This window comes from Schistocerca serialis, chromosome 10 (assembly GCF_023864345.2).
Source record: "Schistocerca serialis cubense isolate TAMUIC-IGC-003099 chromosome 10, iqSchSeri2.2, whole genome shotgun sequence".
Classification (NCBI taxonomy): domain Eukaryota; kingdom Metazoa; phylum Arthropoda; class Insecta; order Orthoptera; family Acrididae; genus Schistocerca; species Schistocerca serialis.
The window spans coordinates 71,644,454-71,672,120 of NC_064647.1; the positions used below are offsets into that span (position 1 = coordinate 71,644,454).

Sequence of the window (27,667 nt, forward strand, 5' to 3'; positions counted from 1 at the left end):
CGCATGGTGAAATATCCAGGCTGTGCAGAGGGATCCCAACCAAATCGCTGGAGCGTAGCCATCTTCTGATTGACAGCGTCGGGGGTAGGCATTACAGTGCAACGGGACGATTTTATGCAAGAGCATTCCAACAGCCGGACGTTGTGGCCCAGCGGTTCTAGGCGCTTCAGTCTGGAACCACACAGGTTCGAATCCTGCCTCGGGCATGGCTGTGTGTGATGTCCTTAGGCTACTTAGGTTTAAGTAGTTCTAAGTTCTAGGGGACTGATGACCTCAGATGTTAAGTCCCATAGTGCTCAGAGCCATTCGAACCATTTTGAGCATTCCAACAAGCCGAAGGCAAACAGCAATGACGATAGTGGAAAATTCCACATCTACCGCACCAAACAAATCCAAAGCTGTTTGCAGACGTGCCGCTAAGGTCATGATGACCTGCTTTTTCAACCTCAGGGCCCCTCTACGCATCAGGTTCCTCGCGTGTGGTATCACAATTGATCTCCAATGCTCTGAAGACACTTGCAGAGAACCAGTGCGCAATAAAGTCAAAACGTCCAGGAATGCTGTCAGAGGGATTCATCCTGTTGCACGATAGCGTCCATCCCCACACTGCCAATCGGACGAAGACTTCACTTCAATGATTTGATTAGGAAACACTCCAACATCCTCCATACAGCCTGGATTTTTCACTGTGCGATTTTCAAGTCTTTGGTGACTTGAAGAAAGACGTGTGGATGTCGGTTTCCGCTAGACGAGGAAGTACAAGAGCGGGAAATATTGTGAATCTGTCATTAACTGATCACATTCTATGAAACTGAAATTTATCATCTTGTCTCCCAGTGGGTTAATTGTCTTAATTCATGTAATGATTACTTTTGAATGGAACCATTGCACGGTCCCATTGTGGAGGGAGCCTGGTTTTCATTTAAGTGTCCCTCATAATTTCACTCCATTGTGGAGTGTGCACCTTTCTTGGCAAATGAAAACCGCGAGCCAGACCAGGCCTCAAACCTGCAAGCTTTGCCTTTTGCAGACAAATACTCTTATGTACTGAGCTACTGAGGCACGACTTCCAAACCACTCCCACAACTACACTTCGTCTCTACTACTTTCTCAGCTTCACAGAAGACATTCTGCACAACTTTTGGAACAAGTGCTCCTGGAAGAAACGAAGGCAGAACACACTTCGCTGCATAGTGAAAATTCACGTCGGAAACAATCTCCTCAGCTGGGGTGTTGTGTACATAGTTCCACGTAGTCAGCACATACACAACTTTCCCAATAGAGCGCGCCCCGCTAAGCACAACAGCGCAGGCGCAGCGCTCATCTGTCTCCGCACTACGAGATGGCGCTGTCTTAGAGACGGACCAAATTCTCCTTCTGCCAATCCACTTATTAATATGTAACGCAGCCAATGAGATTGCTGCTAACGTAGAACCTTTTCTCCTTGCGGATCACACTCGCGCAGTGATACCTGAATGCTCGAGGTATTATAATGAGTGTACAGACCTCCGATTAGTCAGTCTGCATTAGTCTGTAGTCAAGTTTCAGTCTGCGCCTAATAAGATTATCATATTACTGTACATAGCCATGAAGATAAATGTATAGACACTTTGCCAATTATCAGAGATATGTGAGAGTGAGATTAACGTACCAAGACCAAATGAACTTCAGATTGTCAATTGTAAACAGCATCCAGAATCAAGTTAAGTAATTTCTATGCTTTTTATTATTTTAATAAATATGTGTGAAAATTAATCGAGTTCTGTTTAAAGTTGGTCACCGTCAACCTGCTACTCTAAGCGTGCAAGTGGCATTTCTATCGTCTGACCTAACGGCAGAAAATAAACAGGCCGCAATAAGACTACGAGATATATTGCTGACACTCGCCTACTTCGTTAAAGCAACAAGTCAAATAATCTGATGGTGTGCGTACCGAATGTCTTACAGTACGCACACCACATGGGGTAAGCCATTTTTTGGCAATATACTTTCTTCCGAGAGTACTGATCCCTGGTATGCTTCCAAACTTGAGTGGAGTTTGGAAAGTAGGGGAGAGTACTGTCGGAAGTAAAGCTGCAAGGGTGGGGCACGAGTCATTCGTACCTGAGTCGGTAATAGCATTCGTCTGCAAAGGCCAAGATTCCAAATAAGGTTACCAGCCAGCAGTACTGGATTAGTTACATGTAATGCACGGTACATCTTAATTTACCTCTAATTCTTCTCGCACCATACAGATGTAGGTGTCATTCTGTACGCGACGTTTCACCTCCAGGATGTGCTGGTACAGGGCCCGGCATCCGCCCTGCTGGAACGCGGCCTGCAGCTGTACGGGGTCGTGCTGCCCCGCCTTCACGACTCCCAGGTGGCTGAATTCACTTCCCGCCATCAGCAGCACTTCCACAGCAGACCAGCATTTGCGCTCCCAAGCGTACCTCACCGGCGTCCACCCGAGCAGGCCGTCCTCTGCAGACAGTGTGCCCTCCCCCGCGCGTCTGCACAGTCGCTGCAGCAGATGGAGCGGCCCGCGGCCCACCGCCAGGTGCAGCGCGTTGCGCCCACACGCGTCTGTCTGCCTCCAGTCGGCACCCCCGGCCAGCAGTGCCCTCATCTCGCCCTCGTCGCCACCGGACAGGGCCTCCAGCACCGCCTCCAGCAGTGGCCGACCCCTCACTGCCCTGCGGTCGAAGGACTCTCGAAAGAAATCCAGTCTCCCGGTGAGGTAGGCCTTACGGTAAGCCACCGCACGGCTCCGATCTCCGTATCCGAGGAAGCACCACTTGGCGAGGAAGTGTTCGGCGAACGTCCTGTGCAGGAACTCTGGTTTCCTGTAGGAGAACTCGTACACGATTCCAGCTTTCACGAAGTCTCCCCTATCGGACGGTGACATTGCTGGTACGTCTGCGCTGTGCAACAGAACTGACGCCGCGAGGAGCATCAGCTGTTCTTCGTGCTTCTCCTGCGCCTTCTCGACCTCTCTCCTCTTCCCGGGAGCGGAAAAGTTGTCCCCCAATTTTTCCTCGTACAGCCTTCTGAATTTATTTCGGAAGAAAGCTTCGTACAGAGTCACAATGTCATACGTCTCATCAATTTCCTGCGACAGATTTACGAACATTTCAGCAAACAGAGGGATCCTCAGAAGATTCCTCAAGTTCTTGTTGAGACCACTGACGGCTGGGATGTTTCCATTCGAGGAATGGCTCGTGAAGAAATATTCTAGCTCCGATTCACTGAAAGGCTCCAGCGTGTGTGCCGACACTCCCATCTGAGCCTCTAAGAGCTTCACCGGTTCTGGCCTCGTCGTCACCAGGAGCTTTCCCTTGCGTGGAGACAGCAGAGGCAGCACCTCGAGACACTTGTAGACATAGTCGGGGCACACCTCGTCGAAGCCGTCCACGAGACAAACGACTTGCGTGGACTGCAGTAGGCAGTGTCTAAGCAGTGTGTACTCCAGTTCACCTAGAACGCCCTCGTTAAACACTGTCCACCTCAAGATGTCTTCTGCAGCACTCACACCATTCTTACTGTGATCTAAAACTGCGTAAAACTTAAATAGATTAACTCTCAATAGCCAGCAGGAAGGGACCTTCTCTTTTATTTTTTCCGCCACATGTGACAGCATCTTTGACTTGCCCACTCCGGGTTTCCCCTCCACAATTATTGTGTTGCTGCCAGTACCTTTGACGTGCTCTTTCTCTCGCTCTCGAATCTTAACCAGAGTGGAGAAAAACTCGCCCGTCAACACTCGCTGGTCCACGAGCTTCCTGGGCACGTAGTGCGCGGGCAGAGTTTCCAGCTCCCGGCCCATCCTCAGAGGCTGTGACAGCTGTGCTAGAGCCAGCAAGAGTGCCGGCTCGCCGTCCAGCAGTGACTGGAGGGCGTCGACGTCCACCACCAGGTCCTGCAGGCGGCATCCGTAGCAGTCCCCGTTTAACGTGACACTAATGTTCAGGAAGTCGTTCCAGCTGTCGCTGCTGATGTCAACTGTGCGGCAAGTGTCGCTGAAGCAGTGCCTGCCCCTCCACGACACAACGACGAGGCGGCGATGACTTCGGCGTTCATTTTGCATCTCGTTTGTAAGCTCATCCAGAATCGCAGAGCTATCTTCAGTCTCATCATCTACAATCACCTGAAGATAGTTGAAATAGATCAGTTAAACACAAATATATTCAAAAATCGTTTTTTTAAATACAGCTTGCATAATTATTTCAGAATTTTCGCATATTTAAATTTACACTACTTATTCACAACATAAAACAGCTTTAAATGCCTTGGTTCTCTTCAGAAGAATCAATTAACACATTTTTGTTCTATCTCTGTATGATTCAATTTTCACTTCGTAGTAATTAAACTTGATAAGATCTATTGGCACTAAGAACCACCATTACTCCCAGTGAACTAATACACTATGTGGTTAAAAGTATACGGACAACAACATAGGTTTTTCATGTTAGGTGCATTGGGCTGCCACCTGCTGCCAGGTACTCCATATCTGAGACCTCAGTAGGTATTAGACATCGTCAGAGAGCCGAATGGGGCGCTCTGCGGAACTCACGAACTTTGAACGTGGTCAGGTGATTTTCACTTGTGTCATACGTCTGTAAGCGAGATATCAACACTCCTTAACATCCCTAGGTGCACTGTCTGCGATGTCATACTGAAGTGGAGATGTTGTGTACATAGTTCCACATAGTCAGTGTGTACACAACTTTCCCACTAGAGCGCGCCCCGCTAAGCACAACAGCGCAGGCGCAGCGCTCGTCCGTCTCCGCATTATGAGATGGCGCTGCCATAGAGACAGACCAAATTCTGCTTCCACCAATCCGCGTATTAATATGTAACGCAGCCAATGAGATTGCTGCTAACGTAGAACCTTTTCTCCTCGCAGATCACACTCGCGCAGTGATACATGAATGCGCGAGGTATTATAAGGAGTGTACAGACCTCTGATTAGTCAGTCTGCATTTGTCTGCCCCAGTCTGTACCAGTCTGCATTAGTCTGTACCAGTCTATAGTCAAGTTTCAGTCTGCGCCTAATAAGATTACCATATTCCTGTACATAGCCATGAAGATAAATGTATAGACACTTTTGTCAAGTATCAGAGATATATGTGAGAATAAGATTAACATACCAGTACCAAAGGAACTTCAGATTGTCAATTGTAAATAGCATCCAGAACCAAGTAATTTTTATGCTTGTTATTATTTTAATAAATGTGTGTGAAAATTAATCAATTTCTGTTTAAAGTTGGTCACCGTCAATCTGCTACTCTAAGTGTGCAAGTGGCATTTCTATCGTCTGACCTAACGGCAGAAGATAAACACGCCACGATAAGACCACGAGACATACTGCTGACACTCGCCTACTTCGTTAGAGCGACAAGTCAAATAATCTGATGGTGTGTGTACTGAAGGCCTTACAGTACGCACACCACAGGAGACGTGAAGGGACACGTACAGCACAAACACGCATAGCCCACCTCGTCTGTTGACTGACAGAGGCTGCCAAGAATTCAAGGGGGTTGTAATGTGTAATAGGCAGATATCTATACAGACCATCACACAGGAGTTCCAAACTGCATCATGATCCACTGCAAATACTATGACAGTTAGGCGGGAGGTGAGAAAACTTGTATTTCATGGTCGAGCGGCTGCTCTTATACCACACATCACACCGGTAAATGCCAAACGACGCTTCGCTTGGTGTATGGAGCGTAAAACATTGGACTAATGAAAAGTGGAAAAACGTTGTGTGGAGAGACGAATCACGGTGCACAATGTGGCGATCCGATGGCAGGGTGTGGGTATGGCGAATGCCCGGTGAACGTCATCTGCCAGCGTGTGTAGTGCCAACAGTAAAATTCGGAGGCGGTGATGTTATGGTGTGGTCGTGTTTTCCATGGAGGGGGCTTGTACCCCTTGTTGTTTTGCATGGCACTATCACAGCACAGGCCTACATTGATGTTTTAAGCACCTTCTTGCTTCCCACTGTTGAAGAGCAATTCGGCGATGGCGATTGCATCTTTCAACACGATCGAGCACCTGTTTATAACGCACGGCCTGTGGCGGAGTGGTTACACGACAATAACATCCCTGTAATGGACTAGCCTGAACAGAGTCCTGACCTGAATACTATAGAACACCTTTGGGATGTTTCGGAACGGCGACTTCGTGTCAGGCCTCACTGATCGACATCAATACCTCTCTTCAGTGCAGTACTCCGTGAAGAATGGGCTGCCATTCCCCAAAAAACCTTCGAGCACCTGGTTGAACGTATGCCTACGAGAGTGGAAGCTGTCATCAAGGTTAAGCGTGGGCCAACACCAAACTGAATTCCAGCATTACCGATGGAGGCCGCCACGAACTTGTAAGTAATTTTTAGTCAGGTGTCCGGATACTTTTGATCACATAGTGTAGATTTTGTGGGGGACAAGAGCACTGAAATAGTCTGTGTTAGGCGAAACAGTTTATTGTGGAAATATTCCATTCAACACCTATTTTAGTAATACTGTACAGAGATTTTATATGTTTCTAACACTAGTGCTGTTATAACACTCCATAAAATAAGTATCTTGTAAAAGTGATTTAAATGTTCAAGGAAGTCATATTTTGTGACTCAATAAACGACACAAAAATATCTTACAATGTTTCAGTGCTAACTACAATGATCGCTTCACTGTATAGTATTTAATAATAGTAAACTAGAAAACAGCTCTGCTTAGTGGGCCATAGACAACAGTAATGGTAAAATAATTTCGGTAAATATGAAGCAGTTGGAGGTCAAAGGCATACTCGCCAGAATATGATCATTTTGAATCTATTACTCAGAAATAAAAAATGTATGCTAGGGGATAAGTTTTCACCTTCGTAGACTTTAAATAAGCTTATGACTCAGTGGACCGTAACAGCCGCTTCAAAAATCTAAAGAGTTAGGCCTAGACCTCAAAGTCAGTGCACTTATTAGACAAACACTAGATTGTGCAAAATCTAACGTAAGGTTCAGGGAAAATTTTCAGCATACACGCATGTGACAAGATGGTGGAGTGTCTCCATTAATTTCCGTCTGTCCCTCTCAAAACTTTTCGAAAACTTGAACAAATCAAAGGTTAAAATGGAACAAAGACTCAAGTTAAGAAGAGCCATTACCATGGAAGTCAGATTAGCTCTTGCATAATAACCTATTATTCTGATTTGGAACATTCCAACAGATCACAGCGAGTACATATTCTTAAAGAAACAAAAGAAAGGGAAAGAATCCGTACCTCGTCATAAAAGGAAACGTAAGTGTTTGGCATCCAAAAAAAAGAGAGAGCTTCCCTATTTTTTGGCGAAATCATTTAAGACACTAGCATATAAAATATTGTTTATGAAATTCAGTACCACAAAAACTTAAACAGCAAGATATTTACGATAAAAGATGCATCAGAAAATGGACAAAGCTAAGAGGCTGTAATATGATAATCAAATACTAGTGGTTTATGGAGCTGAAACGTTCATTTTAAACAGATGCACTGAATAAATCCAAAAATATCTGGGGAAGCTGTGGAGTTCTGCAAAACTCTCAACAAAGCTAAAACTGGAACAATGTAATTGATCACTGCAGTAAAAGAGGCCTGTAAGAAGAAGAGGTAACAAACACAACGGGAAAGAAAATTTTGTAGCAGAAAATTCATGGCCACGTAGTCAGGTAGTCGTTAGGTGTTTATTGCCTAATTTTCAGCTTTCCCGTGTTTATTTCCAGATGAGCTGGCCTTTGGAGACCTTCAGTAATTTAAGACTGTAGTAATTTTCATTAAGGAATTCAGTGCTACAGATGGAGAGTTTGCTTAAGGAGCTGTAATGTGACAACATTATGAGGACCGATGAATTACAGACTATACAAGATGGTCAGAAAGAATCTGAGAAACTTTTCAGGGTGTTGCATGGTAAGGTGTGCTGAAAAATTATTGTTAAGAAAAAAATTCGATACATTGCGACGTTTCAGAATTAATTAGCATTTAAGTTAGCAACCCGTTGCTTGTGCAAAGCCAAACGACCCGCCATAGACGGTGTTGCCAAATGTGTTCTTCGTTTCGTTTCCTAAAACCAAACAAGAGAGCGATACAAAATTTGGACATGACGATATTAAGGGCCGAACCAGAGCCAAATGCTGAGCTATCGCGTGCGCTATCACCAACAATATGAGAATAACTGACACTAAGCGTATCTGACGGGGTGCCTGAACTTCCGCTCAGCGTTCTGGTTGGCTAACTTCAATGCTAATTGACTCGGATACGACGCGACGTATCCAAGTTTTTTCTTGGCAGTTATTTCGGATCGCACCTACCCTGCAGAACCCTTACAAGCTTTACAGACTTTTCCTGACCGCCCTCCGTATGAGTCAAAACATTATGACCATTGCCCACAGCGAGACTGAACGCCGAATGATCACGCTGCAGTCATATGACAGGGTGAGCAAAGTATACTAGTGCAACAGAGACTAATGGGGAACTGTAATATCGACGATACAAACAGCAGTTGAGGTAATCCACCGATGTAAGCGACTCTGACAAATAGCATGTTACTATGGCCCAGCATCTGGGAACGCGTATCTCGGAAATAGCGAAACTTGGTAGGCTGTTCGTAACTACATCTATGGAAAATGGTTAAACCATTGTGGAACCACAAGCAGGCGCCAAGCTGACTGACCTCCACGCCTCGTCACAGAACGTAGAGGGCAAAGGCTTGACCACCCAGGACAGAAATGATGACAGAGTACAAGGCTGGTGCAGGCACAAGTGTTTCGAAGCTCACCATTCAGCCACGTTTTTGCACACGGAGCTTCGCAGCACAGGACCCCTATGTGTTATCTGCATCTACACTACTGGCAATTAAAATTGCTACACCAAGAAGAAATGCAGACGATAAACGGTTATTCATTGGACAAATACATTACGCTAGAGCTGGCATGTGACTACATTTTCACGCAATTTGGGTGCATAGGCCTTGAGAAATCAGCACCCAGAACAACTACCTCTGGCCGTAATAACGGCCTTGATACGCATAAGCATTGAGTCAAACAGAGCTTGGATGGCGTGTACAGGTACAGATGCCCATGCAGCGTCAACACGATACCACAGTTCATCGAGAGTAGTGACTGACTTATTGTGACGAGCCAGTTGCTCGCCCACCATTAACCAGACGTTTTCAACTGATGAGAGATGTGGAGAATGTGCTGGCCAGGGCAGCAGTCGAACATTTTCTGTATCCAGAAAGGTCCGTATAGGATCTGCAGCATGCAGTCGTGCGTTATCCTGCTGAAATGTGGGGTTTCGAAGGGATCGAATGAAGAGTAGAGCCACGGGTAGTAACACATCTTAAATGTAACGTCCAGTGTTCAAAGTGCCGTCAATACGAACAAGAGGTGACCGAGACGTGTAACCCATGGCACCCCATACCCTCACGCCGGGTGATACGCCAGTATGGCGATGACGAATACACGCTTCCAATGTGCGTTCACCGCGATGTCACCAAACACGGATGCGACCATCATGATGCTGTAAACAGAACCTGGATTCATCCGAAAAAATGGCGTTTTGCCATTCGTGCACCTAGGTTCGTCGTTCAGTACACTATCTCAGGCGCTCCTGTCTGTTATGCAGCGTCAAGGGTAACTGCAGCCTTGGTCTCCGACCTGATAGTCCATGAAGCTGCAAACGTCGTCAAACTGTTCGTGTAGATGGTTGTTGTCTTGACTCAGGGATCGAGACGTGGCTGCACGATCCGTTACAACCATGCGGATAAGATTCCTGTCACATCGACTGCTAGTGATAGGAGGTCGTTGGGATCCAGCACGGCGTTCCGTATTGCCCTCCTGAAACCACCGATTCCATATTCTGCTAACAGTCATTGGATCTCGACCAACGCGAGCAGCAATGTCGCGATACGATAAACCGCAATCGAGATCCGCTACAATCCGACCTTTATCAAAGTCGGAAACGTGACGGTACGCATTTCTCCTCCGTACACGAGGCATCACAACATCGTTTCACCAGGCAACGCCGGTCAACAGCTGTTTGTGTAAGAGAAATCGGTTGGAAACTTTCCTCATGTTAGCACGTTATAGGTGTCGCCACCGGCGCCAATCTTTTGTGAATGCTCTGAAAAGCTAATCATTTGCATATCACAGCATCTTTTTCCTGTCGGTTAAATTTCGCTTCTGTGGTGTAGCAATTTTAATGGCCAGTAGTGTATATCTACATGATACTCCACAATCCGCCATAATGCGTGGCAGAGGGTACCCCATACCACTACTAGTCACTTTCCTTCCTGCTTCACTCGCAAACAAAGGGAGGGAAAAACGACTGTATATGTTTCCGTATCAGCCCTAATTACTCGCATCTCATCTTCGTGGTTCTTACACGCAACGTGTGCTGGAGGTGGGAGAATCGTTCTCCAGTTAGCTTCAAATGCCGGTTCTCTGTTCTCAATAGTGTTCCTCATAAAGAATGTCCTTCCTTCCAGAGATTCCCATTGGAGTTCCCGAAGAACCTCCGTACATTTGCATGTTGTTCGAATCTATCAGTCACAAATCTAGCAACTTATCTCTGAAAATATCTGATGTCTTCCTTTAGTCCGACCTGGTACAGATGCCGAACGCTCGAGGTCATCATGATGATTCAACGACATCATCAGTTATGATTCAGTGGTCACAGGATCATTGAGACTTGACCGTGGATCAGTCGAAACGTATCTCCTGGTCAAATGAATCTCGTTCCTCACTACACACAATCGGTGGTCATGTCCAGAGTTGCCGTCATTCGAGCGAATGCCTGTGCGAAACATTCGCTGTGTCATGCTAGGACTCTGGTAGTGGCAGTATTGTGCTATGATGGAGGTTCCTCTGGACTTCCAGGGGACCTCTGGTGGTAATCCAAACCACTATGAGACCTGTGGACTAGTTACTATTGTGGACCACCTGGATTCCTTCGTGCTACATGTCCTCCCCGAGGGCTGTGTCATCTCCAGCAGAATATCAGTTCCTGTCACAAGGACAGAATTGTGCTGCAGTGGTATTAGGAGCGTGTTAGTTAACTCATGTAGATGTTTTGGCCACAAAATGCACCTGTTCTAAAGTAAATCGATGGGTCACATACGGGACGCTATAGGATGCCAATGTATATACATCAAAAAAGTTTTGCATCTCCTCGGTTCCGAGAGTTCCGGAACCTATATAGAAAATTGGAATAGAGATCAACATAAACATCATTGCCGCGCTTTTTATTGTTCATGAAAACCACACACTGAATGTTGTACCACGATACAGCGATACCTTCAGAGGTGGTGGTCCAGATTGCTGTACACACCGGTACCTCTAATACCCAATAGCACGCCCTCTTGCATTGATGCACGCCTGTATTCGTTGTGGCGTACTATCCACAAGTTCATCAAAGCACTTTTGGTCCAGATTGTCCCACTCCTCATCGGCGATTCGGTGTAGATCCCTCAGAGTGGTTGGTGGGTCACGTCATCCATAAACAGCCCTTTTCAATCTTTCCCAGGCATGTTCGATAGGGTTCATGTCTGGAGAACATGCTGGCCACTCTAGTTAAGCGATGTCGCTATCCGGAAGGAAGTCATTCACAAGATGTGCACGATGGGGGCGCGAATTGTTGCCCATGAAGACGAGTGCCTCGCCAATATGCTGCCGATATGGTTGCAATATCGGTCAGAGGATGTCATTCACGTATCGTACAGCCGATATGGCACCTTCCATGACCACCAGCGGCGTACGTCGGCACCACATAATGCGACCCCAAAACAGCAGGGAACGCCCACCTTGCTGCACTCGCTGGGCAGTGTGTCTAAGGCGTTCAGCCTGACCGGGTTGCCGCCAAACACGTCTCCAACGATTGTCTGGTTGAAGGCATATGCAACACTCATCAGTAAAGAGTACTTGATGCCAATACTGAGCGGTCCATTCGGCATGTTGTTGGGCCCATCTGTACTGCAAAGATGGACCACGCCATGGACATCGGGAGTGAAGTTGCGCATCATGCAGCGTATTGCGCACAGTTTAAGTCGTAACACGGCGTCCTGTTGCTGCACGACAAGCATTATTCAACATGATGGCGTTGATGTCAGGGTTCCTCCGAGCCATAAGCCGCAAGTAGCGGTCATCCACTGCAGTAGTAGCCCTTGGGCGGCTTGAACTACGCATGTAATCAACAGTTCCTGTCTCTCTGTATCTACTCCATGTCCGAGCAAAATCGCTTTGGTGCACTGCGAGATGCATGGACACTTCCCTTGTTGAGAGCCCTTCCTGGCACAAAGTAACAATACGGACGCGATCGAATCGCGGTAATGACAGTCTAGGCATGGTTGAACTACAGTCAACACGAGCCATGTACCTCCTTCCTGGTGGAATGGTTGGAACTGATCGGCTGTCGGACCCCCTCCATCTAATAGGTGCTGCTGATGCATGGTTGTTTACATCTTTGGGCCGGTTTAGTGATATCTCTGAACAGTCATAGGAACTGTGCCTGTGATACAATATCCATAGTCAACGTCTAACTTCTGGAGTTCTGGGAACTGGGGTGATGCAAAACGTTTTTTGGTATATAGAATGTGAGAGACACACATACACACTCATAAGTCATGCTCAGCCTACAGGCGTCACTGGATGCGGATATGGAGGGGCTTGTGGTCAAAGCAACTTATCTTGATGGATTTCTCCATTTACAGCCCGTATCTTTGCTAGGATGATCCCCTGTTACCAAGTCACGCGCTCGCAACACCACTAGGTGGCATACTATGTCATGTGGTCAGCACACCGCTCTCCTGGCTGTATGTCAGTTTCCAAGACTGAAGCCACTACTTTTCTATCAAGTAGCACCTCAGTTTGCCTTACCAGGGCTGAGTGCACCCCGTTTGCCAACAGTGCATGGCAAGCCGGATGGTCAGCCATCTAAGCTTCTTCCAAACTGTTGGATTGGATGCAGAGGACCTGCACCTTGGCTGGCCCATTCCCTGGATTTGGCGCCTGTAGACTTTATTCTGTGGGGAAAGCTGAAAGATGTAGTCTACAAGGACATAGCAACTACACCCGATGATATGCAATGATGTATTACTACAAGTCTGCTGAAATGCTAGCATGTGTGCAGACGTTTTTTCATACCAGACTGGAAGCAGTATTGCCACAGATATTGTCGTTTCGAACACAACCTTTGATGGTCAATTGTCTCAATACTGGTCATAATCCACATAACTAGTGTACACACTTGTGTCGTTTAGTGTGTGCTACCATAGGTATCGTACAACTGTTGGTATAGGGACTTCGCAAAATACGATATCTCATAAAAGATTCTCACTAAAATCCTGCAACAAACACCACTGACATTCTGATTTAGACTACTTTTAGTTTGTTAATGTCAATAGGCGCTGTTCCATTCAAAACGTATACGTTCGCACAAAAAATGTACTTTCTAAGTAACATTAAAACAGGTTTACTGGCTAACAATACAAGCCCCTGACTAGCAACACATTCTGTGAAAGCCACACATCAAAAGCACTTTCCAGTTCCGCAATATTTGTGGTGCAAAAAGGTACGGCCAAACTTTCAGGAAATATTCCACACACACAAAGGAAGAAAATATGTTATGTGGACATGTGTCCGGAAACGCTTACTTTCCATGTTAGAGCTCATTTTATTACTTTTCTTCAAATCACATTAATCATGGAATAGAAACACTCAGCAACAGAACGTACCAGAGTGATTTCAAACACTTTGTTACAGGAAATGTTCAAAATGTCCTCCGTTAACGAGGATACATGCATCCACCCTCCGTCGCATGGAATCCCTGATGCGCTGATGCAGTCCTGGAGAATGGCGTATTGTATCACAGCCGTCCACAATACGAGCACTAAGAGTCTCTACATTTGGTACCGGGGTTGCGTAGACAAGAGCTTTCAAATGCCCCCATAAATGAAAGTCACGAGGGTTGAGGTCAGGAGAGCGTGTAGGCCATGGAATTGGTACGCCTCTACCTATCCATCGGTCACCGAATCTGTTGTTGAGAAGCGTACAAACACTTCGACTGAAACATGCAGGAGTTCCATCGTGCATGAACCACATGTTGTGTCGTACTTGTAAAGGCACATGTTCTAGCAGCACAGGTAGAGTATCCCGTATGAAATCATGATAACGTGCTCCATTGAGCGTAGGTGGAAGAACATGGGGCCCAATCAAGACATCACCAACAATGCCTGCCCAAACGTTCACAGAAAATCTGTGTTGATGACGTGATTGCACATTTGAGTGCGGATTCTCGTCAGCCCACACATGTTGAGTGTGAAAATTTACAATTTGATCACGTTGGAATGAAGCCTCATCCGTAAATAGAACATTTGCACTGAAATGAGGAATGACACAATGTTGGATGAACCATTGACAGAAGTGTACCCGTGGAGGCCAATCAGATGCTGATAGTGCCTGCACACGCTGTACATGGTACGGAAACAACTGGTTCTCCCGTAGCACTCTCCATACAGTGACGTGGTCAACGTTACCTTGTACAGCAGCAACTTCTCTGACGCTGACATTAGGGTTATCGTCAACTGCACGAAGAATTGCCTCGTCCATTGCAGGTGTTCTCGTCGTTCTAGGTCTTCCCCAATCGCAAGTCATAGGCTGAAATGTTCCGTGCTCCCTAAGACGCCGATCAATTGCTTCGAACGTCTTCCTGTCGGGATACCTTCGTTCTGGAAATCCGTCTCGATACAAACGTACCGCGCCACGGCTATTGCCCCGTGCTAATCCATATATCAAATGGGCATCTGCCAACTCCGCATTTGTAAACATTGCACTGACTGCAAAACCACGTTCTTGATGCACACTAACCTGTTGATGCTACGTACTGATGTGCTTGATGCTAGTACTGTAGAGCAATGAGTCGCATGTCAACACAAGCACCGAAGTCAACATTACCTTCCTTCAATTGGGCCAACTGGCGGTGAATCGAGGAAGTACAGTACATACTGACGAAACTAAAATGAGCTCTAACATGGAAATTAAGCGGTTCCGGACACATGTCCATATAACATCTTTCCTTTATTTATGTGTGAGGACTGTTTCCTGAAAGTTTGGCCGTACCTTTTTGTAACACCCTGTATATGTATTTCATCTGATAAAGTATTCGTTGATTACCACCTCACACTATTTTCAATCTTTTTGATGATGACCAATAGTGGCTGACTGGTTAGCAAAATAAAATATTTTCTTTGACTGCCTCAAATCTCAAGTTAAAATAACAATTTCTTACTAGCTTCCATCACTCTGAAACTTACCAGCCATCGGCAGTACGGTCCCCAACAGCGGAGAATCCGGTGTCGCAGCACTCTGAATCGGTCCACAGCCACCATGATGTGCGTTTCATTAGCCAGTGCCTGGTGAATCTTCGTAGCAGAGAGAGCCGCCATTTGCCTTTCTGGAGGCCTCAACCACGCTGGGTTACACGACTCCACATAGCTCCGTACGTTTTCCACATTGCAGTACTCGAGTCTGGTGGTCACTGCTCTGCACTCGGTCAACTCCTTCCTGACGTATTCGTCCACGAGTGCCTGCCATGTGCTCCAAGCACTCGTCAAACACGCATTTTGGTTGTTCATCCAGTCCCTGATGCTCTTGCACAAGCTGTCACACAAGGTTTCACATAGGTCACCGGCGCCCAGCAATTCTTCCAGCTCCTTGCAAATGTCGCCTACAATGTTATTAGAACTGCTCTGCTGGCACAGCAGGTAAAAATTCTCCACAAAGCTGATGTCCTCATGGACTGCCTTCCAAACCTGTTCGTTGTTCGGTTTGAGCTTGTACAGGTGGCCACCAGCCTCTAGCAGCTCCAGACCTGGGAAGGTGCCCACATACTGGCGCTCAAGTATGTCGAGGCTACTGTCGCCCAGACAGGCGTTCGTCAACAGGGCGAATGTGGCTCTGTTCGTATCCAGTGTCTGGCTAATTTCTCTGTAGGAGGTGCAGTACATGCTGAGCCCGAAGTCGCATTTCGTGGCCTCTGACAGCCACGCGCCACTGTGTACGGTCATGGCCGTCGGGGAGGTCTTGTGCTTGAGCTGGACGAGCAGGGTGTTCACCTCATTTTGTCCCTCCGGTCGCCATACCAACACCACGTCATCGAACTTCCCAGCATCGCTATTGTTGGCAGACAACTGGAAGTGCAGCCCATACCGCAGGCAGCGGAGGAAGACCAGGGCCAGCATGCGCTCCTCGTACCGGTCCCCCTCTCCTGTAGAGTGTGATCCTTTATTGTATTCCAGAGCAGCAGACCTACAACAAGCAAGGTCATAACGATGATGATGATGATAGTGATTATGACGATGGTTTTCGTGTGCTCAAGGGCGAGGGTAAAACACCCTTGCTGTATATGAATGTATGTATATACGAGGGTAATCCCAAAAGTAAGGCTTCCTATTTTTTCATAAGTACACAGACCTGTTTATTTCTACAATGGTTTACGTCAGTTTACAGCTTGGACATTTAGCTATTTTTCGACCTAATCAGCATTTCTGTAGATGCATTTTTGTAGACACTGTAACTAACCTGTTTCTACGGGTTATTACATTATTATTGGGAATGTAAATACTTATTGCTTGTGAAGTTAACGTGAGAAGATTAGGGTCGCCACCGACTCTAACCATACAACTAATCGAAGGTTTGCTTGAGTCGGAAAATAAATTAATTTGATCACAGACCAAAAACTCACAAAAATGCATACGTTGTGATGTCGCTCATGGGGGATACGATGTAGTTAATAGTATTGCCTGTGCACTGTTCACGACAATCAAACATTTAAAATAAAATAGTACATGAATGAACACTGTGCAGAAGATCAGCTCGCAGCAACACACCTGAAAATAAGACTTAATCTAAAGCATTTGTTAAAAAATACAAGGGGAGACTAATCACTGGACCTGTGCGTAAGGAAACGCGTTGGATGTGCTAACGGGAAAGCTACGAGGTGAGTGGCTTACGTGCAAAAAAGTAATCTCGGAACACAAGAGAAAATTGTAGATAAAATCATTTATTCCAAAGATAAGGATGTGAGGCATGTACACAATTCCTGATAACATTAATTCCTAAAACATTAAAGAAAAGCGTCGATACGTTCACCGCTATAATCTACAACTACAATCAATGGTGTGAATCATTCATACAACTGCTGTTGCCTAATGACTGATCGCAATAACTCGTGAAACGGAACACGTTTCGCAGTACACCCGCGTGCCCACGTGGTTTGTGGAGACGCAATTTCTAGGTATCGTGGCCAAGTTGCAACAATATCACACCACATAACCATGAACAGTTAACGTTCTTTAAAACAAACATGAGACCGGACAGTTAGTGATGACGGTAGCCCAACAAAACTTTAATGTTGAACCACGTGGTCGGCTCCCCACGGACGAAAGATACATAAAGCAAGGAAAATTTACGATAAGGCAAAGCTTATAATGTTTAGAAAAATGAAAGCTTATACAGGCACAGCTGAAGGCAAACAGACATTCATACAGAAGCGAGTACTCACTTCTTCTCGACACCTTTGTGTGGCGCTCTTCCGGTGGATCCAAGTCTGCTATAGAAATTTACTAAAAGAAAAATCTGCCAAAGTTTTACATTCCTTGCTGCGACAAGGCAAAGCAATCTTTCAGAGTTGAAAAGTGAGACCAAAAGCTAACATCTCTCCTCTCTCCAAGTAACAACGCGCCACGCGGTCAGTCTAACTCACCCTCCTTCGACTGGAGCACAGCTGTGGACGCTTCCCGTACCGGCGGCAGACTGCCTCCCACTTCTTCTCCAGCCTCTGCCACGCTTCGCGTGGCCCGGAAAACCCAAAGATGCCACTTCTGCCACCAACCTAACGCATGTGGATTTCTCACAAGTAGCGAAAACCTCTTTGCCTACTTGACCACTACGAAAGTTGGCTATTCTGTACAACTGCTGCTGAATCTGTACGACTATCGCAGACTTTCTGCAGCAGACTACGGCACCGTCTAGCAACGTGACACACAACCACATTCATTCTGTAACACCACTATGATAATTATGAGAAAAGAGAAACAAGGAAAGAAAGAGAAATACCAGTGAAAATGGGCTACCGGACTAACGAAAGGTGGCTACAGGATCCTTTCAACACTGTAGCAGTTTTTGTTTGCCCATGTCATACCTGCTCGCCGCCGTGCTGTTCAGAAAGTTATGAACCTTTTCTTTCACCTCGTCGTCGGAGCTGAAGAGGAATGTTGAGCAAGGGCGTACACATTCTCCATGACAACACTCGCCCACACATCGCTCGCCAAACCGTTGCTCTCCTGCAACAGTTTCAGTGGAACATAATCACCCACCCTGTAGTCCTGACTTGGCGCCAGTGAATATCACCTGTTCCCTAGGTTAAATGAACATTTGGCCGGAAAGCGATTCAGCTCCGACGACGAGGTGAAAGAAGAGGTTCATAACTTTCTGAACAGCATGGCGGCGAGCTGGTATGACATGGGCATACAAAAACTGCCACAGCATCTACAAAAATTCATCGACAGAAATGGTGATTATGTCGAATAACTAAATGTTCAAGCTGTAAACTAATGTAAAACATTGTAGTAACAAACAGGTCTATGTACGTATAAAAAAATAGGAGACTTTACTTTTGGGATTACCCTCGTAGCACAAAGGAACATGAAACAGTATAGTTTCCAGATTTATCATAACAGTATAAAATTTACAAAGGTACCATTTTCCTAGATAGGAACCCTGCTTGTCAGTGCAATCGGTCGATCATTGCACAAGTTTTCCGATACCATTAGAAAATTAGAAACAAGTTTTTCATTTCAGCAGCAAATGATGTACGAACCACTCACTTGCCCCACCTCTCCCTTCACTGGAGGTAAATGGATGGCCTCTTAAATCACGGCTGCTATCTAGTCTGCAACCTAATGGCCAGCGCCATCAAAATCTAAAATTAAATATTCTGTTGTGTCATCTCCCTTACAGTCGTGCAAGACGGAGACTTAAATGGCTTGTTTGGCTGAATCACTTGATGGACAGCTGCGATGAGTTAAGGCAACATTCATCTCTCAGACTTCGATCTCTACCACATCAAACTCGCAGTAGGATCCATAGCAACGCGTGGCGCTTGAGTTGGCAAGACCGCAACAGTTTTAAAAGAATGGTTAACGGAATTTTGGCTGTTTCATATCAGTTCGATTCCACGAAAAGACAATTTTTACCGCACCTCACTTCATCCCAATCAGCACCAATAAGACATCAAACATTGTTTTCCTAATCCTGGACACACTCTAAGAACATCACTTATGATCACAAAGAACAATTGCAAAATGGCAGTCTCAAATTTGAAACTGAACAAAAAATGGCTTTGAATCCTCTTCTTAGAAGACAAGTTTCAACGCTTTGGGATTGTTAATTATTGAAAGTGATGTTTGAGGGCAACTGAGTCAAGAAGATACTATGAATAACTTCCGGAGCTGCGTCACAGTCGCGAATTAAAACAATGATCCAGGAAATGTAGAATAAATTTCTTTTTCATTTATTTTCGTCAATGATCACAAGACTTTTGCCCAGAAATGATCACTTTCATACCGTCAACAAAACATTGGAAATGAAGTACAACTAACAGATTACATCTTAAAACAATAAAATTTTCCATAATGAAAAATTATTACTTTCATACATGTGAAAACATGCGCTTAAAATATGACGAGACATACCTATTTTCTCACATATAGGCCGACTACTATAAAAAAGCCGTAAAATGTTCACAAAATCAGCTTAGCTTGTCACACATTTAAAATACGGTGTAAACCAAGCCACAGTTCCGGCGGAGTCATGCTACCAATAGCGCTGCTGTTCGTAACACACTGCAGTACAGAAGCACAACGTATGTTTGTCCCATAAGCTCGTTAGCTGTCGCTTCTGTAAGTCTACAAAGTCTATAAAATTGTACAGAATGCAATAAGTAAATAGTGCAACAGGTAAAGTCTACAGCAGACTTGCCAAGTGCGTAACTTATTAAAGTGATAAAATGTAATAATTAAAACATGAATAAAGGTAAATTTAAAATTGTTGAAAAGTAAATGGTTAATTAATAATATGCGATTCACAAACGATCTCATTGTCATTTTATAGACTTGTCTGGTGATTAGAAACTGTATACTGCCACCTCACCTCATTGGCCAAATGTTTACTATGGAGATTTCTTCCGCTACCAGTGTTTGAATTGGCTCTCTCTGAGCCAAGTGCCACAGCACGACACCGCCGTGCCAGCATTATCCACAGGGGTAAGTATACAATTGGTGAAACTAGCATCCTCTTACCTTGTAGGCAATGCCCTCGTGTTGGTGTATCAAGACTGCCTGGCAATGTCAATCAGCTGCTGTAGGTACAACAAACCTTTTGCAAATTCCATAAAGAATAAACAGAATACTCACCCTTCATGACCAGATGCCATTGCAGTTACTATGTCCTGTAGCGTAGGCATTCTGGAAAATAAAAAGAGGAATATGGAAACAGAAATGGCAAGCTGTATTAATTGCATCATGATTTTTTTCTTTTATTAAGAACTATAACCCCATAGCAATCATATTTTCTCACACTCTCTCCCAAGCATGCATGTGCACACACGCAATATACGAGGGTGAGTCAAAAGAAAACCTTAAATATTTTTTTAAATATTATTTATTGTGCAGAAGTGGTACAGAGCTGTATCACTTTTCAACACAATCTCCCCCACGCCCAATGCAAGTCCCCCAGCGCTTACAAAGTGCATAAACTCCTTTAGAAAAAAATTCTTTTGGTAGTCCCCGCAACCATTCATGCACCACGTGGCGTACATCTTCATCCGAACGGAACTTCTTTCCTCCCATTGCGTCTTTGAGTGGTCCAAACATATGGAAATCACTTGGGGCATGGTCTGGTGAGTATGGTGGATGAGAAAGACACTCAAAATGCAGGTCTGAAATTATTGCAACTGTTGTACGGGCAGTGTGGGGCCTTGCATTGTCATGTTGTAAAAGGACACCTGATGACAGCAATCCACGTCGCTTTGATCTAATTGCAGGCCGCAGATGATTTTTTAGGAGATCTTTGTATGATGCACTGATGACAGTGGTCCCTCTAGGCATGTAACGCTCAAAAATGACGCCTTTTTCGTCCCAAAAGAGAGTCAGCATAACCTTCCCTGCTGATGGTTCTGTTAGAAACTTCTTTGGTTTTGGTGATGAGGAATGGCGCCATTCCTTGCTCGCTCCCTTCGTTTCCGGTTGGTGTAAGTGAACCCAGGTTTCGTCCCCAGTAACGATTCTTGCAAGGAAGCCATCACCTTCTCGTTCAAGACGCCGAAAATGTTCTTCACAAGCATCAACACGTCGTTCTCTCATTTCTGGAGTCAGTTGCCGTGACATCCATCCTGCAGACACTTTGTGAAACTGGAGCACATCTTGCACAATCCTACTCCATTCGTAGACTTGCTGCTGTGACAAACCTGCATCATCGTACTGAACCTTCATTCGTCGATGAATTTCAATAGGTTTCACACCTTCACTACGCAAAAACCGAATAACAGAACGCTGTTCTTCCCTGGTGCAAGTCGCAAGCGGGGCGGCCATCTTTATACTGATACTGCGGCGGTAGGTGTGCATCTGCACTATGATGCCACCTACAGGCCATTCTGCACGCTGTTTGTAGCAAGTTTACCAACTTACAGGATAACGGTGCGAAATTTCGATTTGTTATTACAAATTTAAGGTTTTCATTTTACTCACCCTCGTATATATATTCTTTCTCATTTCGTATATTTTCAAACAGAAACTGTCTAAACAGCAATGTGCTGTTCTGGTTTCGTCCTCCCAGTCAGTTTTCAGAGGAAGTGGGAAAGTTCACTATGTAATCTGAATTTGCAAATAGCAAAAAACCAGGCTCAAGATTAGAGAGGAGGGAGGGGATATACATAGAGGAAGTGATGCACAGGGAGAGAGGAAGAGAAGATTAGAGAGAGAGAGGAGGGAGAAGGAGATGATCCACGTGAGGAGAACGAAGAGATGTACAGAGAGAAAATGGAGAAGGAGACTGGTACATACATCCAATTCCCATACATATTTAGCAATTGCAAAGCATTGGCAAGACCATTAAAACAACATGATAACAGTGCAAATGTCGACGGGGTGTGCTGTGCGCCTTGTTTGGAAAGAATATTGTTCCATTTACGCATGGAACTTCTTCTTGACAACAGTAACGCCCACTTTTCTCCATGTCCTCAACCATGCATTCAGCACTTCTTGTTTTTGCTTAGGTTTATTTTCCAGCAGTGTAAAACGTGCATTAACGGTAATGGAAAGGTTTATTGATGGAGACTTAACTGACACGTAGGGTCTACCACGTGTACGAATTCATTGAGTGCACTGAAAGAGCGACACAACGAACTGTGGTGAAATTTTCCCACAGCGACGGCACCCACAGCACAGTACCGTAGGGTCTGTCTGAGGGATATTGTATTACTCTGTTTCGCATTGTCCTGCTATGTGACGAGCCACAGGTCCCTTAATCCAAGATACTCAGAAAATATCCCCTCAGAAACTTCGAAATTTTTGCCGGAGGAGTCGTATTTACGCTAAACGACCCCAAAACTGGAACAACGTTGTGATTATTCTCTTTCACAAGAAACTGAACAAGTAACACACATGTCGACCTCATGTTCATAATGTACACGATATCCATTGAAATTATCACCAGTCACACAGAACAGAACAAATTAAAAAGCTGTTTTGAGAAGCTGATAAAACACAGAACGTCATTTGCACACCTAACATGGATACTCTGCAAATCACATTTAAGTGCCTGCCAGAGGATTCATCGAACCAACTTCACAATTCTCTATTATTCCAATCTCGTATTGCGCGCAAAGAATGAACACCTATATCTTTCCGTACGAGCTCTGATTTCCCTTATTTTATCGTGGTGATCGTTCCGCCCTATGTAGGTCGGTGTCAACAAAATATTTTCGCATTCGGAGGAGAAAGTTGGTGATTGGAATTTCGTGAGAAGATTCCGTCGCAACGAAAAATGCCTTTCTTTTAACGATTTCCAGCCCAAATCCCGTGTCATTCCGGTGACACTCTCTCCCATATTTCGATATAATACAAAACGTGCTGCCTTTCTTTGAACCTTTTCGATGTCAAACATAGGTATTTAGTTGAATTTACGGCTTTTAGATTAGACTGATTTATTGTGTAACCGAAGTTTAACGAGTTCCTTTTAGTACTCATGTGGATGACCTCACACTTTTCGTTATTTAGGGTCAACTGCCACTTTTCGACCATTCAGATATTCTTTTATAAATCGTATTGCAGTTTGTTTTGATCTTCTGATGATTTTATTAGTCATTAAACGACAGCGTCATCTACAAACAACCGAAGACGGCTGCTCAGATTGTCTCCCAAATCGTTTACATAGATAATGAACAGCAAAGGGCCTATAACACTACCTTGGGGAACACCTGAAATCACTTCTGTTTTATTCGATGACTTTCCGTCAATTACTACGAACTGTGACCTCTCTCACAGGAAATCGCAAATCCAGTCACGTAACTGAGACGATATTCCATAAGCACGCAATTTTACTACGAACCGCTTGTGTGGTACAGTGTCAAAAGCCCTCCGGAAATCCAGGAATACCGAATCTATCTGATATCCGTTGTCAATAATACTCAGCATTTCATGTGGATAAAGAGCTAGTTGTGTTTCACAGGAACGATGTTTTCTAAACCGATGTTGACTGTGTGTCAATAGACCGTTTCCTTCGAGGTAATTCATAATGTTCGAACACAATGGATGTTCTGAACTCCTGCTACATATCGACGTTAACGATATGGGCCTGTAATTTAGTGGATTACTCCTACTACCTTTCTTGAATATTGGTGTGACCTTTGCAACTCTCCAGTCTTTGGGTACGGATCTTTCGTCAAGCGAACGGTTGTTTATGATTGTTAAGTATGGAGCTAATGGATCAGCATACTCTGAAAGGAACCTAATTGGTATACAGTCTGGACTACAAAACGTGCTTTATTAAGTGATTTGAGTTGCTTCACAACTCCGAGGGTATTTTCTTCTACGTTACTCATGTTGGCAGCTGTTCTCGATTCGAATCCTTGAATATTTACTTCGTCTTCTTTTGTGAAGGCATTTCGGAAGGCTGTGTTTAGTAAATCTGCTTTGGCAGCACTGTCTTCGATAGTATCTCCATTGTTATCGCGCAGAGAAGGCATTGATTGTTTCTTCACATACGACCAGAATCTCTTTGGATTTTTTGCCAGTTTTCGAGACAAAGTTTCGCTGTGGAAACTGTTATAGGCGTCTCGCACTGAACTCCGCGCCAAGTTTCGAGCTTCTGTAAAGAATCGCCAATCTTGGGGATTTTGCGTCTGTTTAAATTTGGCATGTTTGTTTCGTTGTTTCTGTAACAGTGTTCTAACCCGTTTTGTGTACCAAGGAGGATCAGCTGCGTCGTTTGTTAGTTTATTTGGTATAAACTTCTCAATTGCTGCCGATACTATTTCTTTGAATTTAAGCCACATCTAGCCTACACTTATATCATTAATTTGGAATGAGTGGAGATTGTCTCTCAGGATGGCGTCAAGTGAATTTTTATACGCTTTTTTGAATAGGTATATTTTTCGCTTATTTTTCGAGGATTTGGGGATAACAGTGTTCAATCTCGCCACGACAACCCTGTGTTCACTAACCCCTATATCGGTTTTGATGCTGGTTATTAACTCAGGATTATTTGTTGCTAAGGGATCAAGTGTGTTTTCACAACCGTTTACTATTCGCGTGGGCTCATGAAGTAACTGCTCGAAATAATTTTCAGAGAATGCGCTTAACACAATTTCGGATGATATTTTGTGCGTACCTCCGGAATTAAACATGTATTTTCGCCAACATATCGAGGGTAAATTAAAGGCATCACCAACTATTATCGTATGAGTCAGGTACGTGTTTGAAATCAGACACAAATTTTCTTTGTACCTTTCAGCAACTGAATCATCTGAACTGGGAGATCGGTAAAAGGATTCAATTATTTTATTCCGGTTGCCAACAATGACCTCTGCCCATACTGACTCACAGGAGTATCTACTTCAATTTCGCGATAAGTTAAACTACTTCTAACAGCAACAAACACGCTATCGCCAACCATGTTTGGCTTATCTTTTCGGAACACCGTTAGGTTCTTCGAAAAAATTTCGGCTGACCTTATATCTGGCTTTAGCCAGCTTTCAGTGCCTATAACGATTTGAGCATCCATGCTTTCTATTAGCGCTTGGAGCTCTGGTACTTTCCCAACACAGCTACGACAATTTACAACTGTTATACCAATGGTTCCTGTATCTACGTTTTTCCTGTGTTCAGCCTGCGCCCTTTGTGACTGAAGCCCTTCTTGTGTTTTCCCGAGACCTTCTAACCTAGAAAACCGCCCAATCCACGCCACACAGCCCCTGCTACCCGTGTAGCCGCCTCCTGCGTGTAGTGGACACCTGACCTATTCAGCAGAACCCGAAACCCAACCACCCTTTGGCGCAAGTCGAGGAATCTGCAGCCTACACGGTCGCAGAACCGTCTGAGCCTCTGATTCAGACCCTCCACTCGGCTCTGTACCAGAGGTCCGCAATCGGTCCTGTCGACTATGCTGCAAATGGTCGGCTCTGCTTTCATCTTGCAAGCAAGACCGGCAGCCTTTACCACTTCTGTTAGCCGCTCGAAATCAGAGAGAATCTCTTAATCCAAAGCGACACACATCATTGGTACCGACGTGAGCGACCACCTGCAGTTGTCTGCACCCTGTGCTCTTCATGGCATCCGGGAGGACCCTTTGCACATCTGGAATAACTCCACCTGGTATGCACACGGAGTGCACATTGGTTTTCTTTCCCTCCTTGTCAGCCAAGTCCATAAGGGGCCCCATAACGCTTCTAACGTTGGAGCTCCCAACTACCAATAGTCCCACCCTCTGCGATTGCCCGGATCTTGCAGGCTAAGTGGTTTCCTCTGAAACAGGACAGGCAAAGGCATCCGGCTCAGCGACAGTGTCAGCCACAGACAGTAGGTGGAACCTGTTTGCCAGACAAACCGGAGAGGCCTTACGTGCGGCCGCCTGGGAAGTCTTTGGCCGCCTGCTTCGCCCTGGAGCGACCTCCCACTCGACCGCTGGTGAGGGGTCAGCCTCAGTGCGAGCAGTAACTGGGTTGGCCACCGGTGAGGGCCGATCGGAGGACTCTGACGCGCTGGACGTCCGTTGGATCCCCACGGCCGTTCCACAACAGTGGTGCCCATCCACTGCAGCCGAAGCTATCACAGCCTGAAGCTGAGAGCAAAGTGTCACCAACTAGGCTCGCATCCCCATACGACAATCGCAGTACCTGGCCATATCAAAGACCGTGGAAAACTAAACTATGCAGATAAACGGACTATCGACTCGAGCTACGGAAATCTACTGCAGACCCTGACGAAAACGCACGAACTGTGTCTAGTAAAGCGCAGATATTCAAGAACCTAACTACCGAAGCACTCAGGTGAAACTAAATAATTTCCCCCTGACAAGGAACTTGTAATATATCACAAAATCGATTTACTTTCTAACGCAAACGAAAACGCGAAAACTGTGGCTATTATATTTTAAATTGACACGCAGAAACTCAAGAAACTAAACTATTAAAGCACACAGATGATATAATAAAATTCGCTCCTGGTTAGGAACTCGTAAATGTCACAAAAGCGGTTTACTTAACTGTTGCTGCGTCTGTCGCGGTCGGCTACTACTGCCTGACTGTACATCATGAACGTAATTATTGAACAGAGCAATGAGTATGAAAGCCCTTCACTTAGTTCAACAAAATCTTTAATGACAACACTTGAGAGCACTGCGCCCGTGCAAGTATACTGACTAAATATTTAGGTTCATACGACGACTTCCATTATAATTGAACAGGGTAAGGAGGAAATCAAAACTGGAGACTGTGTCAAAAAAAACTGCATGTTCCCTAAACTGATCTTAGCGGCCCTAGAGGACGTAAGCAGATGTTTGAACTGTGAAAGCGGACACGTGATACCTGTTAATAGCACAGTTGAAGCACCCTCGGTTTGCTGATGAAGTATGAAAGTTATTAGGAACACTAGAAAGACGCTGTACGTTAAAAAGGAGGTTGTAGTTTTTGTGATACTTACGTCTTTGCCGCAAGGAGACTTGTAACTAAGCACATGAGTGAAGCAGATCTCTTTTTATTCAAAGTTTATGTTGGTGCTAGCTAGAGTCACAACTAAGGATTATGTCGGTTGTACCTGACGTCAGTCTTCTTTCTCGCCAATTCTCGTGTAAATTCCTTTTTTGGCGAACTTAATGCGAGGAGGCTGTTTTTCAGCACACTGTCGCTGTCTGTTTATGTATGCTGCGATCGCTAATATCCCCTTAATAAGCATAGGGCAGATTATACATGTTGTGACTTCTATACAAATAGGATCATTGGACGTAGCTGAAACTTAGTTGTTGTTGTGATCTTCAGTCCACAGACTGATTTGATGCAGCTCTCCATGCTACTGTATCCTGTGCAAGCTTCTTCATCTCCCAGTA

At 45.0% G+C, this 27,667-nt stretch overlaps 1 protein-coding gene across 1 annotated transcript in view; it reads right to left on the reverse strand.

Annotated features, from left to right (window-relative positions):
* Positions 1-27,667, reverse strand: part of LOC126425084 (uncharacterized) — an 87,281-nt gene that overhangs the window by 27,811 nt on the left and 31,803 nt on the right. Inside the window, exons 2-4 of the mRNA XM_050087998.1 lie at positions 20,482-20,532; positions 15,322-16,315; positions 2,210-4,126 (exon numbers count right to left, since the gene is read on the reverse strand). Coding sequence (XP_049943955.1) covers positions 2,210-4,126; positions 15,322-16,315; positions 20,482-20,531 — 2,961 coding nt within the window. The 5' untranslated portion in view covers position 20,532. The remainder of the gene's footprint in view (positions 1-2,209; positions 4,127-15,321; positions 16,316-20,481; positions 20,533-27,667) is intronic.